General features: G+C 64.9%; 3 protein-coding genes across 15 annotated transcripts in view; 2 read left to right on the plus strand and 1 right to left on the minus strand.

Moving 5' to 3' along the window:
* The window catches only part of ARHGEF11 (Rho guanine nucleotide exchange factor 11), a 25,831-nt gene extending 17,707 nt beyond the window's left edge, over positions 1 to 8,124 (plus strand). For 5 of the 10 annotated variants that reach the window (XM_052796302.1, XM_052796306.1, XM_052796305.1 and 2 more), the window contains 20 exons: positions 257 to 386; positions 526 to 705; positions 1,152 to 1,199; positions 1,705 to 1,892; positions 1,999 to 2,145; positions 2,605 to 2,684; positions 2,884 to 3,009; positions 3,104 to 3,221; positions 3,586 to 3,764; positions 3,854 to 3,929; positions 4,172 to 4,339; positions 4,505 to 4,592; positions 4,709 to 4,810; positions 5,083 to 5,171; positions 5,270 to 5,506; positions 5,626 to 5,895; positions 6,244 to 6,336; positions 6,826 to 7,040; positions 7,179 to 7,365; positions 7,451 to 8,124. In XM_052796302.1, coding sequence (XP_052652262.1) covers positions 257 to 386; positions 526 to 705; positions 1,152 to 1,199; positions 1,705 to 1,892; positions 1,999 to 2,145; positions 2,605 to 2,684; positions 2,884 to 3,009; positions 3,104 to 3,221; positions 3,586 to 3,764; positions 3,854 to 3,929; positions 4,172 to 4,339; positions 4,505 to 4,592; positions 4,709 to 4,810; positions 5,083 to 5,171; positions 5,270 to 5,506; positions 5,626 to 5,895; positions 6,244 to 6,336; positions 6,826 to 7,040; positions 7,179 to 7,365; positions 7,451 to 7,500 — 2,771 coding nt within the window. In that variant the 3' untranslated portion in view covers positions 7,501 to 8,124. The remainder of the gene's footprint in view (positions 1 to 256; positions 387 to 525; positions 706 to 1,151; positions 1,200 to 1,704; positions 1,893 to 1,998; positions 2,146 to 2,604; positions 2,685 to 2,883; positions 3,010 to 3,103; positions 3,222 to 3,585; positions 3,765 to 3,853; positions 3,930 to 4,171; positions 4,340 to 4,504; positions 4,593 to 4,708; positions 4,811 to 5,082; positions 5,172 to 5,269; positions 5,507 to 5,625; positions 5,896 to 6,243; positions 6,337 to 6,825; positions 7,041 to 7,178; positions 7,366 to 7,450) is intronic. The other 5 variants (XM_052796303.1, XM_052796307.1, XM_052796311.1 and 2 more) reach the window with 2 other exon arrangements.
* MRPL24 (mitochondrial ribosomal protein L24) overlaps positions 2,756 to 12,753 on the plus strand; it is a 79,680-nt gene continuing 69,682 nt past the window's right edge. Inside the window, exon 1 of the mRNA XM_052796332.1 lies at positions 2,756 to 2,761. The gene's annotated coding sequence lies outside the window, so the exon portion shown is untranslated. The remainder of the gene's footprint in view (positions 2,762 to 12,753) is intronic.
* Positions 8,030 to 12,648, minus strand: LRRC71 (leucine rich repeat containing 71). 4 transcript variants are annotated; one of them, XM_052796317.1, is made up of 15 exons: positions 12,231 to 12,648; positions 11,145 to 11,250; positions 10,951 to 11,067; positions 10,701 to 10,832; positions 10,442 to 10,517; positions 10,264 to 10,338; positions 10,089 to 10,157; positions 9,774 to 9,930; positions 9,583 to 9,666; positions 9,422 to 9,508; positions 9,210 to 9,320; positions 8,980 to 9,019; positions 8,834 to 8,901; positions 8,640 to 8,748; positions 8,030 to 8,563 (listed from the first exon to the last, which is right to left on the minus strand). In XM_052796317.1, exons 2-15 carry the CDS (start codon positions 11,239 to 11,241, stop codon positions 8,103 to 8,105), a joined length of 1,683 nt encoding a protein of 560 aa, XP_052652277.1. In that variant the 5' UTR covers positions 11,242 to 11,250; positions 12,231 to 12,648; the 3' UTR covers positions 8,030 to 8,102. The 4 variants fall into 4 exon arrangements, with proteins under 4 accessions (XP_052652277.1, XP_052652279.1, XP_052652276.1 ...); XM_052796319.1 differs by lacking the exon at positions 12,231 to 12,648 and having other exon boundaries at positions 8,980 to 9,016; positions 11,145 to 11,838; XM_052796316.1 differs by lacking the exon at positions 12,231 to 12,648 and having other exon boundaries at positions 11,145 to 11,838.

Consider the following 12,753-nt stretch of genomic DNA (forward strand, 5'->3'; position numbering starts at 1 on the left):
ACGCAGCATTTGGGCATCCTGGGTGCCTGCTCAGTACATCTCCCTGAGGAAGCTGGCAGCCAGCCTCGGGGAAGACCCCTCGGTGAGCGGTCACGGTGCTGCCGGTGCCTTCGCCTCCGCAGCCCAAGCTCAATGGGGCTCTGTGGGGCAGACGGCCGAGGCCGCGGTGCCACAGGGTGGGCAGCAGCACCGGCATCTCCTGCCCAGCTGCGCACAGCCTGGTCTCACTGGAGTTGCTTCCTTGCTTTTGCCCCAGCAGTCAAACCCGGTAATGTGAGGAACATCATTCAGCACTTTGAAAACAACCAGCATTACGAGAGCCAGGAGCCTGGCACCCAGCGTCTCTCCACCGGCAGCTTCCCCGAGGACCTGCTGGAGTCAGATGGGTAGGGCAGGGGGATGCGTGGGGGGCAGCTCCTGCTCTTGGGGGTCCCATGGCAGTTTTTGGCGGATTTGCATGCACAGGGACATCCCTGCTTGTCCCACCAGGCTCAGCCTGTTCTCGGCTTTGTCTCCCTGCTGCAGTTCCCGTGCTGAGGTAAAGCTGGGCCGCTCAGAGAGCTTGAAAGGCCGAGAGGAGATGAAGAAATCCCGGAAAGCAGAAAACGTGCCTCGATCCCGTAGTGATGTGGACATGGATGCTGCAGCCGAGGCCACGAGACTTCACCAGTCGGCATCATCTTCCGCTTCCAGCTTGTCCACAAGGTGGGAGACCCCATCCGAGCCCCGGCCAGGGAGGACCTGGGTTCCCCTGGGCATGTTTGGCTTCAAAGGGGAGCTGGGACAGCCAGGGGTCTGAAAGCTGAACCCCTTGGGCTGAGACGCTGTCTCTTGGGAAGGGAAGGCTTTTGCTGAGCCTGTGGGTCAAGGCCAAGCCCCAGCCATGCACAGTGGGGTGGTCCCGGCCCCACAGCACCCAGCTGTCTGCAGAGCCTCCTGGCCAATGTTTGCCAGGGGAGAACAGAAAGAATTGGGCTTTAATTCCCATTTGTGCCCCAAACCCCTTTCGCAGCCAGTAGCACTGGACCCACATCTGGAGGGGCTTATGGAAATACTGCTGGGTGCTGCCCCACGGGGTGCAGCAATGGGAGGAGAGGGGCCAGGATGTTGGGACATCGGGACATGAGGGTGACTCTCCCATCCCTCCCCAGGTCGCTGGAAAATCCCACCCCCCCATACACGCCGAAGATGGGACGCAGGTGAGTGGCCCAGCCTCGATCTCTGCCATCTTTACCGAGCCGGCCGGGGTCCCTGGAGCCAGTTTTCTTTCAGAGCAGAAGGGTCGCTGTAGGGGTGTGCCAGGGCTGTGCCTCGGCTTTGGGGGTCAGAGGGGCTCCATCTGTGCCTTCCTAGCTTTTCCCTCCCCGTAGGCGAGCCTTGACAGAGCACAAGGGGAGGGGAGGCGATGCCCAGGGCTGCCCTGGGAGGGAGTCCCCTGTTAGTTCTCCATCCTCCTGGGGCGAGGGGGCACCTCTGTTCCCTTGTGTCTCACGCAGGAGCTTAAAGGACCTATATAGATGTCTGCTGGGGGACCTAGTCTTTTAGCTCAAGAGTCAGAGGCTTGTACTTCTTGTGCTGAAGGCCCCGGGTTCAAGCCGAAATAGGGCCCAGGTAGATATTGGCTGTACTGGGAGTGCTGCGGGGTGGGCTGGCTTGATGCGGGTGGCTGCAGAGTACTCCCACTGCCACCTTTCACCCTCCCAGGAGCATCGAGTCGCCCAACCTGGGTTTTGGCGTGGACCCCTTCCTGCCTCATCTCCTGGAGGACGAGCAGGGCCAGCTCTCTGACCTGGAGCCCGAGCTGGACTCCCAGAACTGGCAGCACATGGTCAGCCGGGAGCTGGTGGCCAACCTGCCGCAGAAGGAGATCGACCGACAAGAGGTGATCAACGGTAAGGAACATGGGACATGCCAGGGACACAAGGGAACCCCCAGCAGCGCGCCCCAGCACTGCAGGGCTCCCCTGGGCACTTCTCCACCCCTGTGCCTTTCGCACAGAGCTCTTTGCCACCGAAGGGTCTCACCTCCGCATCCTCCGAGTCCTCGACCTCCTCTTTTACCAGCGGATGAAGAAGGAGAGCCTGCTGTCCCGGGAAGAGCTGGCACTCCTCTTCCCCAACCTCCCTGACCTGATAGAAATCCACAGTAAGCCTCTTCCCGCTCGGATCCTGCTCTCCCCTGGAAATAACCCCCTGCAGTGGGAGCAGAGGGTGGCCCATGTGGCCCACGGCTACCCAGGGCTCCTGTGTGGTCACCCACCATTCAGACCAGTCCTGCTGACAGCATCATACCATCTCACCGCTCCAGCCTCTCCGTTCCGTCTCCTGGGAGTGATCCAGAGCCTGTTTTTTCCAGGCTCTGCCAGTGCCTGTGTCTGGGACACCTGGTCTGTACCAGCCCTTGGTGTAGCCCGCTTTTAGTGTCACACTCCTTGACACACTGCATCTGTGATGGCAGCAATCGAAGCCCCTCCTGCCTGCACCCATGCTGGAGAGCTGGCAGGGACCCTCTGGGGCAGGCAGCTCAGCGAGTGCTTGCACAGATGAGTGGTGGGTGGCCACAGCTCCCCCGTTCACGAGTCCTGTCTCTCACATCCTCATTCAGATTCTCTCTCTGAATCCATGAAGAAGCTCCGGGAAGAAGGACCAATCATCAAAGAAATTGGGGATCTCATGCTGTCTCGGGTAAGCGGGGACAGGTGTGGTAGACATCTTCTTGCCCTCCAGCATGGAGGGGTTGACATCTTTAAGGGGAGGTGGAGGTGACTGTCATGCTGCCCTCTGGCCATGACTGTGCTCAGAGCAGACAAGGTCAGGGAGACTCGGGGCTCAGGGCCAAGCCTGGGGGGTGCCTGAGCCTGGTTCTCCTCTGCACCCCCCCCAGTTCGATGGCCTGGCCAAAGAGGAAATCCAGCAGGTTGCTGCTGACTTCTGCTCTTACCAATCCATCGCCCTAGAGCTGATCAAAACCAAGCAGCGCAAGGAGACCCGTTTCCAGATCTTCATGCAGGTTTGTCCCTCTCCTGGGCAGTTCCTTGCCCTGGTGCTCCCCTGGCTTCCCCCAATCCCACCTCGGGGCTTTCGCCCTCTTCCCTCCGCCCTAGGAAGCAGAAAGCAATCCACAGTGCCGGCGCCTGCAGCTGAAGGACTTGATCATCTCCGAAATGCAGCGCCTGACCAAGTACCCGCTGCTGTTGGAGAACATCATCAAGCACACTGAGGGTAGGGGCTGGGGGGGCACTGGGGGCTTGTCCCCAGGGTCACTTGGCTGTGTGCTCCCATCTCCAGCACATCCTTCAGCTGGTGGGAGGCGATCGCTTTCTACCGTGGGGCTCGTGCCTCTTGTTGCCATCCAGAGCAAAATCCCAGGGCAGTGGTGAGGACGTGCTGCCTTTCCAACAGAAAGAGCCGGGCCAGGGGGGTCCTGGGTTTGGGAAAATCTCCCTCTCATCAGCAGGGAGCTCTGGGCCAGTGGCATTTTGTGCCCAGGATGTGGCTGGGAGCCTGTCACAGTGAGATGAGGACAGCCCCATCTTCTCTGGTTGCTGCTGCCCACTGACCCGCTCTCACCTCTCTGCCATCCCAGTGGGTACCTCGGAGCATGACAAGCTGTGCCGAGCCCGGGACCAGTGCCGGGACATCCTCAAGTATGTGAATGAGGCGGTGAAGCAAGCGGAGAACAGCCACCGGCTGGAAGGCTACCAGAAACGCCTGGATGCCACCTCGCTGGAGAGGACCAGCAACCCGCTGGCAGCCGAGTTCAAGGTAGCCTCAGCTCCCAGGCAGCAGTGGGCAACTGGCAGGGGTCTGCCCGGCCCCGGCCCACACTCATCACCACCCTCGGCTTCCCACAGAGCCTGGACCTCACCTCCCGGCGCATGATCCACGAAGGGCCGCTCACCTGGCGCATCAGCAAGGACAAGACTGTGGGTACGGACCTTCCCCACCACCTGGTACTGGGAGCACTGGGAGACCTCTCCCTGGATCCTCAGCATCCCCCAGGACATGGGCATTTTACCCCAGCGCCAGCAGCATTACAGGGACCCCCTTAGTCCCCCTTTGCCACATCCACTGGGCCGTCGTCCCTCCTGACTGCAAGGAGGGAGGTTCCACCTGGCTTGTGAGCGCATCCCTGGCTGAGCCTTCGTGCTCTGTCTCCTCTCCCACCCCAGACCTGCACGTGCTGCTCCTCGAGGACCTCTTGGTGCTGCTGCAGAAGCAGGATGAGAAACTGGTGCTCAAGTGCCACAGCAAGACGGCACTGGGCTCTTCAGACAACAAGCAGACCTTCAGTCCTGTCCTCAAGCTCAACTCAGTGCTCATCCGCTCTGTTGCCACAGGTAGGGACAAAGGCCAGGGAGAAGCCACGGGGGCCGGCAGCGAGGACCGCCTGTCTTCCAGCCATGTCCCACTGCAGCCATGCTGGCGACTGCAGTGCCAGTGGGTCGGGTTAAAGCCCTCGCCATGCTCTGACCTTCCTCATCACTCTTGGTCACCCCACACAGATAAACGAGCCCTCTTCATCATCTGCACATCAGAGTTGGGACCCCAGATCTATGAACTGGTGGCACTGACGTCCTCTGAGAAAAACACGTAAGGCTCGGCGGGATGTGTCCTGGTAGCGATGGGCAATGCCTGCCCAGGGTGGGGGCTTCTCTGGGGGCAGCAGCCCCCCCTGGGGAGCTGATGAGGGGCTCTCGGATGGGCAGGTGGATGGAGCTGCTGGAGGAGGCGGTGCAGAGTGCCACAAGGAATGCCACCTTCCCCCCCAAGCGCCGGACGCCAGAACCCACCCGCGCGGCATCCTCCGGGTGAGCAGCCCAGCCCTTGCTGGGAGCCAGGGTCCTAGCCCAGTCCTGTGCTGGGGGGGTGCCAGGAGACGAGGCCAGCAGGCTGCTGGTCTCTCTGGAGGGTGGTTGGGATGGGGACAGGGGTCCTCCCTGGTCACTGGGGACATGGGGGTGGCTGCCAGGGCGCCTTGCACCTTGTGTGGGAGCTTCGGCAGTGTCTGCCCTGGGGTCAATGCTGTCCTTCAGCCCTTGGCTCCTGCCTCTTACCCAACACCCCTTCTCCGTCTTTGCAGCCTGGTGTTACAGGACCCCGATGTCTCCCCAATCCTGTCCCGAGGCACCAGCTCTGGAGCAGAGGCAGAGGCAGAGGATTGCTCCTCAGGTGAGCTCCCCCCAGCCCTGCCTGCTGCATGCTGCTTGCACCCTGCCAGTCTTTCAGGGATGGGACATGGGTCTGAGCAATTCCTCTTCTCCCCACAGCGGACGACAATCCCACCGTGCTCCTGGGCAGGGAGAAGCCCCCGGCGCTGCTGGAGGAGTCGGTGAGCAGCGATGTGGAGGAAGGGGAGGAAGAGCTGCCCGCAGCCCCCGTGCCCACAGGGACCTACCTGGAGGTGGCTGACACCCTCCCAACCGAGCGGCCAGGGCCCCCCATGCGCCTACCACTCCCAGGGCCCGTCAGCACAGAGGGTCTGGCCGAGGCAGCACTGGAGGATGGTGAGTGCTGTGGGGGGCTCCGGTGGGGAGGATCCCCCCACCGCAATGCCAGTCTCTCCCCAAGGTAGCTGAAACCCAAACCCACCTCTTCCCCCCTCTCCCTCCACGTCCCATCCCAGTGGAGAACCTGCGGCTCCTGATCCTACGGAGGCTTCTGCCCTGCCGGGACGCGGAGCCTGAGGACGACCTGACACCCACGCCGTCGGTCATCGGGGGTGCCGGCCAGGCCTGGGACTCGGTCCTCTCCAGCCAGGATTCGGCTTCCCAGGAGGTGCTGGCAGAGCCTCCGAACACTGCTGAAGACACAAAGCTCCAGTCGAGCCGGGAGGAGATGGACGAGATAGCTCCGGCTGCTGAGGCGCCGAGCAGCTACAAAGTCGTCCGAAAAGGTAGAGGGGGCGATGGTGAGGGTCCTCGGCCAAGCAGGGTGGGGGGCAGGCACCAGGGATCCCCTCTCCTCTACCTGATCTGCCCCTTGCTGGGATTTGGGGTCTCACTCCCTGCTTTCCTGCATGAGCTTTGCTGGATCAGCGCTGGGGGCTTGCACAGGGGGCCCAGGGGTGCAGGTGAACCCTCTCCTCTCTCCTGTATGCACCCCAAGACTGTAGGGGCTCTGACGGGTGCTGGTGGCAGGATACTGATGGGTGCTGGTGGTGGGTGCTGGTGATGGGGTGCCAGTGGCGGGGCCTGCTCACTCCTTCCCTCTCCCTCCCCTCCTCTCTTTTCGGGGTGCACAGCCCAGGTGGAGGGTGCTAAGGAGGCCACGCCCTCACCAGGCAGCAGCCAATCAGAAACTGAGCTGCAGGAAGGAGGCGGAACTAATGTAGATGGTAAAGAGACCCCCCATCCCCTCCCCAGACCTCGCAGGGTGTCCCCACGTCCCCAGGAGGGCCAGGTTCCCATTTCCCCACCAAGGGATGCCCTCACGTCCTTTGAGGGGAGCCGTGTCCCCTAAGGGGATGTGTGTCCCTGGCGGGGGGGCGGGGAACGGGGACAGGGACGGTGTCACTTGGAGGGACCTGTCCCTGTGGCGGGGGGGGGGGGGTGACAACACAGATGGACACCGTGTCCCTGAGGACTGTCCCCATGGCCGAGGACGCCCAGTGCCACTGCAGCCCCAACCCTGACGCCATGATCCAGAATGAGCTGGAAATGGGTCTGTGGCCGCATCCTGCTGTGAAGGGGCACAACCTGCTGCCCCCTACGGGGGGGGGGGGCGGGACCTCGGGGAAGCAACCCCCCCCCCCGAGGGGTGGCCACCAACACCCACCCGAGCAGGTCCCTGCCACACTAACGCTGCTCAACCCCTCTTCCTTCAGGCAACTACTTCTACGTCAGCATGCCTGCAGGACCACCCCAGACCCCGGACCCAGACCCTGTGCTGCCCCCCAGCCCCCCGCGGGGCTCCCCGCAGGAGGCACCCACCCATCCCAGCCCCACCGAGGGGACCCTGGATCCCCCAGCTCCCCTCCGTGACGTGGACCTCATCTTCCGCACCATCGAGCAGCTGACGCTGAAGCTCAACAGGCTGAAAGTGAGCTCCCCCAATTGGGGAAAACTGGGGGGTGGTGTGTCCTGTCAGGGTGTCATGGAGGGGGGCGGACGTGGGCTTCAACCCCAAACCTGTGCCCACCCCTCTGACCTGCCACCCTTTCTCCCGGGCACCCTCCAGGCTGTCGAAACAGCCCACCGGGAGCTGCTGCGGTCCCTGGGACGCAGCTCCTCGACCGACGCCACCCCCCTGGGGGGCTCAGCCCCAGAGATGGATGGGTGGTCCCAGCGACCCGCCAACTCCGACAGTGACAGCCCCTTGTCCTGTGCCCTCAGGAGCCTTCAGGGCCCCACCACCAACGCCCCAGGTAAGACCCACCACCCTGCGGTGCTCGCCCTCCCCATCCCCTCACCCCCCTGTCCCCCTCACCCCCTTCTTCCCATCTCTTCCAGGCTCTAGAGCCCCCCTCGCCGAGGACCCCGCTCACAATGTCGGACTTTAGCCGCAGTGGGGAGGGGGGGTCTCCCCCCCAGAGTTGCTCAAAGCTGGGGAGCTGCCCAACAGCCCCCCCATGCCCCCCTCCCCGTGCCGGCAGCCACGGGAGCCTCCCCCCAGACTGCCGGGGGCTTCAGCTGGAAGGAGGGAGCACGATCCGGTGGGGCTGGCAGCCAGGCCCCCCCTCACCCCCTCGCATGGCAGCCCCGGCTCAGCCCCACCCCCCTGCCCCCCGGCCGCGAGAGCTGGATCTAGTCTGTATAAATGCACTTTGTTCTGTTCCTCTCCGTGCTGCGGCCCCCTCCCCGCTCCCTGCTGCCTATAAATATGTACGTACGTGCACCCCTCCTGTAAATAACCACCGCCGGCCCCCCCCAGCCTGCCCGGCCAGCAACCAGGGATGGGGGACAGCGAGGACGCTCCGAGCACTGGGCTATCCTCCCTGGCTGCCATCGGTGACAATCGGTGACCCAAGGGGGCGGCCAGGGAGCCGGGGTGATAGCTGGGGTGCGTCCCACCTCCGCTCCTCCCCCATCCCTTCTCCCCCTCCCAGATGTCGCGGCGAGGCCAGCGCTGGGGTGTCTGATATATATATTATATATAATAGAGTCAAGACTGAGCGGTTGCTGTTCGACACTGTATCATCTGGTTTATTTTCCTCCTTTTTACGGTAAAGGTTTTGATTTCTTTTTTTTGTTGTTTAAAGAAAAGGCAAGAAGCGAGCTCTCCTTCACCCGTGGGCACCTGTGCAGCTCCTCGGGGGCCAGCTAGGTGCCCAGTTCCTGCTCCTCCTCTTGGCCCTGGGTTTTGGGGAGGGGGTCTTGCAGCGGCGGCAGCAGCTCCTGGAGCCGCGCGAAGGCTGGGCTGGTGGGAGGGATGCGGTTCTTCTGTGGGGAAGCGGGGCATCAGGCCCTGTCCCATGGCGATGCCAGCCCCATCACCCACCTGGCTCACCTCCAGGGAGAGGCACAGCAGCCCCTGCTGTCCTGGCATTTTTGGCTTCTTCTCCTGCTGCTGCCCCTCCAGTGCCGCCAGGAACGCACCGAGGCCCCGTTCGGTGATGTGGTTGTCTGCGGAGTGAGAGGGCGGTCGGGAACAAGCATTGGGGGGGGGGTGGGGACGAGCCCCCCCACCCCCTTCACTCACGGGTCAGGTTGAGGTTGAGGAGTGCCCGGTTTCCCGGCAGGATGATGCTGCCCTGGTGCTGCCTGGCCGCCTCCAGTAGCGGGTGCAGTGGCTTGGCCGGATCCGGCACCTGGACACAGGGGGGGCCCCTGAGGGAGTGTGGGATGCCAGAGTCGGGCACCCCCTCCCCACGCCATCCCCCCAGTGTCCCCCACCTCTGGGCTCGGCTTCTCCTGGCCACTCAGTTTTGCATCTCTGCTGCGGGCAGCTCTCAGCTCTGGTGCTGCCGGGAGAGCAGGGAGGGAGCTGAGACAGGCGCAGCCCCCCCTGAGCCCCCCCAGCCCATCGGACCCTCACTCACGCTTCTTGGACTGTCTGGCCTCCTCCCTCCGCAGCGGCTCCTGCAATGGATTGGGGCAGTGGGCAGCGGCTTGCGGACCCCCTGCCTTCCCCCGGGAGGTTGGGGAAACTGAAGCACACCTAGGGCAACGCCTGCCCGCAAAGCCAGGGGAGCTCGGGGATATCTGGCAACTGCCTGCTGGGCTTCCCCCTGCCCGCCCCGCTCCCCGCATCAGCCACCTGCCTCCTCACCTTCTTCTTGGCGGGGGTTTTGCCGTGCTTGGCCGGGGGCAGCTTGTTGGGGGCCATGCTGCCACGCAGGCTGGAGGGACGCTCGCTCTGTTCCTCCATCTCTTTTGGGGTCTGGGGGAGAGGGGTGCTCAGGCTGCTGGGAGCCTCCGAACTTTCCCAGAGGTAGGGAGGGAACGTGGCCCCCGCAGAACAAGGAGTCGGGGGAGTCTCACCTTGCGGAACCATCCCAGCGCCTCCGCCAAGAGCAGCCGCCTCCTCTCTACCACTTCGGCATGCGTCAGCGCAAACGGCCCCAGGACCTGGCAGGCAGCAGGGCTGGGCTCAGGGCAGGTGAGCCACGCACCCTGCTCCCGGAGAGGTGGGGGGCACCCACCTCGGCGAGCCTGGTGGCCCCCACGTCGCCGATATCGTTGTTCGCCAGAGACAGAGAGAGCAGGGAGCGGTTCAAGCGCAAGCCCTGGAGGGCCGAGGGACAGGATGGGTGCTGGGGTGCAGGGTGCTGGGCACCCAGCTGACCCCCAAGCCCTCCCCTGCCCGCAGCAGGCAGCCCCTCCCGCTGCCCACCTTGGCAATGTAGCCGGCTCCAAGGTCCGAGATGCGGTTGAAGCTGAGGACAAGCGAGACCAGGCTGTTGGAGGAGCTCAGGGTGGAAAGGCTTTGCCCAATGAACCGGGCGGCCGCGTCCCCGATGCTGTTGTTGCGCAGCGAGAGGTGGGCCAGCCTGCAGGATGGGCAGTGGAGGCCTGGGCTTTGCTGCCTGCACTGAGGCAGGGGGGACGGGGGTCTTGCAGCAGGCAGGGGCTGCCTGCAGCTGGGGACCCATCAGTGGTCCCATGGGGGGAAATAAGCCAAGCGTGGCTTGATCCAGCTCCGACTCACGTGCTGTTGCTCCCCATCAGCGTGTGGAAGGTGGGCTCGGGCAAGGGGTTTCCCTCCAGGCTGAGCATCCTGTGGAGGAAACCCCCCCACCCCTAGCCAGCATTAACGATCCTCCCCGACACCCCTGTTCCTCAATTAGCAATAACGAGGGAGCACCCCTCAACCAACTGCGTACCGCAGATGAGGACAGTGTGCCAGCAGTGCCGCCAACGCAGGGAGCAGCCGCTCTGTCAGCCCAACCTTCCAGAGGCTGTGGGAAGAGAAAGCTGGGCATCAGGACCTGCTGCCAGGGAGGGGATGTGCTGGTGTCTTGAGGGGGGGCTGCCTGGGACCCCCTCCCTGCCTGCACTCACTGTACTGCCTGCAGGCCAGCCAGGGCGGGCAGGCACTGGCTCAGGACCCCCAGCATGTCCCCCTCGATCTTCCAGCCTGCCAGAGACAAGGAGGTCAAGGGCACGGGATGGGGGGGGCAGATGGGGGGAAGAGCCCCCAGATGTGGCCTCTCCCCTCCCACGAGCACTGGCATGGCTTGGGGGGGATCCCACAGGCTGATTTCCAGGGGTTCCTCAGCCCTGGGAGCCAGGGGGAACCCTGGGGCTCCCCAGGACCCACCTCGCAGGAAGATGGCACGGACACTCCGGGGGTCCTCGTGCTCCCTCTCCACCTGGATGCAGGGCTGGAAGCAGCTGTACTTGCGCTGGATGTGGGCGAGGACCTCCGCCAGCGGTAGCTCGGCGGGCTCCTCTGCGGGACAGGGACAAGGGTGGGCTGGAGGGTGCTGCCAGCAGCCCTGTGCTCCCCCAGGAGGGACCCCACGGGCACAGGCTCTTCCCACACTCCAGTGTCGCCCCAACCCGCTCACCATTGGCAGGGAAGCTTGGGGGTGGCTGGAGGGTGACTTTGGGGACACTGGCGATGCCAGCCCGGGTGCAGAGCTCGGGAAAGTCCTGCTCCAGGAGGCCGGTGCACTGGTACTCCTCTGCAGGCAGGGCAGGCAGGAAGGGGGGGACATAAGGGGGACCCCCACAGCCCCCCCCCCACCTGCCAGGGTCTCACCTGTGCCCTGCTCAGCCTTCCTCTCCGTGCTCTTCATCTCCTCTTCTGCGGCCACCGCTGCCTTCTCCCTGGGCACCCGCTCCCCCCGCCGCCTCATGGTCTGCAGCTGGGGGGCACCGGGGGGGGGGGGGGTGTCAGTGCCCCCTGGCACCCCCTGGCCCCAGGGCTGGCCCTGCCCAGCACCCAAGCCCCCAGCATCCCTGGGCCAGGGGGTCTCAGTGGGGTCCCTATGCAGGTGAGGGTGGACGCCAGGGCCCTATGAGGGTCCCTGGGCTGGGGGCCCTATGGGGATCCCTGGGGGGGGGAAGGGCAGGGGGGTGTCCGAGGGACAAAAGGCCTTATGGGGGGTCTCTTGGCTGTGAGGTCCCTATGGGGATCCCTGCAAGGGGAAAGGGGTGTCCCAGTGGCAGGGGGCCCTACGGAGGTCTCTCTAGGGGGTGAGGGGGGTCCTAGGGGGTCTCCCTGGGGTGGGGTGGAAGTCCCAGGCCTGGTGGCCCTGTGGGGCTGCAGGGTGGTCCCAAGGGCCTGTGGAGGCCTTCCTGGGGGGGTCCCAGGGCTTGGGGGGGGGGGGGGCCTATGAGTGTCCCTAAGCAAATGACGGGGGGGGGTCTGAGGGCCCTATGAGGGTCCCAGGGCTGGGGGCCCTATGGGGATCCCTATGTGGGTGAGGGGAGTCCCACGGACAAGGAGCTCTATGGGGTCCCTATGGAATCCCTGGAAGGGGAAAGGGGGGTCCCAGTGGCAGGGGGCTCTATGGGGGCCTCAGTAGAGGTGTCCTTGGGGTCAGAAAGGGTCCCAGGGTTGGGTGAGCCCCATGGGGGTCCCTATGGGAGTCTCCCTGGGGGGGGTTCCAGGGCTGGGGGGGGGGGGGGGCCTATGGGGGACCCGGGGTCGGGTGTCCAATGGGGGTCCCTATGGAGGCCTCCCTGGGGGATTTCCAGGCCTGGGGGCCTATGGGAGTGCGGAGGGTGTGTCCCAGGGCCGGTGGGGCCCATGGGGATCCCTATGGAGGCCGCCCTGAGGGGTTCCCAGGCCTGGGGGGGTCTATGGGGGTGCGGGGGGGAGGGTCCCAGGTCTGGCTGTAACCTCACTCCTCGGCCTCTGCCCCTTCCCAACGGACAACGCAACGGCCGCGCCGCGGGGGGCGGGGCGTCGGGGCGCTGCGGCGCCTGCGCGGGGCGGGGCCGGCCGGGAAAGGGCGGAGCAGGGTCTAGGTGGGTGGGGCTGGCGGGGAAAGAGCGGGGTTAGCCTGGAAGGGGCGGGGTGGCAAAGAAGAGGCAGGGCCGGTACGGAAAGGGGCGGGGGCGGAGCGAAAGGGGGCGGGGCCGCCACCTCGGCAGCCCGTGGTGGGAGAAGCCGGGCACTGGGCAGCGATACTGGGAGCACTGGGCCTGCACTGGGCCGTGACTGAGCCCTGACCGGGCCCAGCGCTGGGCCCCCCTTTCCTGGGGCCACCGTTGGACCATCACTGGGCCTTTACTGGGCCCATCACCAAGTCCATCCCTGATACCACGCCTGTGCCCCCCCCCAGGCCCCCACCCCAGCCGGCCATCCCTTCCTCCCCCCGGTGCCATGGAGGTCCATCCCCCTCCCCCCACCCCATGCAGAC

This window comes from Harpia harpyja, chromosome 9 (assembly GCF_026419915.1).
Source record: "Harpia harpyja isolate bHarHar1 chromosome 9, bHarHar1 primary haplotype, whole genome shotgun sequence".
Taxonomy (NCBI): Eukaryota; Metazoa; Chordata; class Aves; order Accipitriformes; family Accipitridae; genus Harpia; species Harpia harpyja.

What these genes read in the sequence shown, in the direction of transcription:
- LRRC71 (XM_052796317.1), bottom strand. Translation starts at nt 11,241, where the DNA reads ATGAGGCGGCGGGGGGAGCGGGTGCCCAGGGAGAAGGCAGCGGTGGCC. An exon ending in AGGAGAAGCCGAGCCCAGAG is followed by an intron (nt 8,749 to 8,833) that starts GTGGGGGACACT and finishes CCCTGTGTCCAG; the next exon opens with GTGCCGGATCCGGCCAAGCC. An exon ending in CCTCAACCTCAACCTGACCC is followed by an intron (nt 8,564 to 8,639) that starts GTGAGTGAAGGG and finishes CTCACTCCGCAG; the next exon opens with ACAACCACATCACCGAACGG.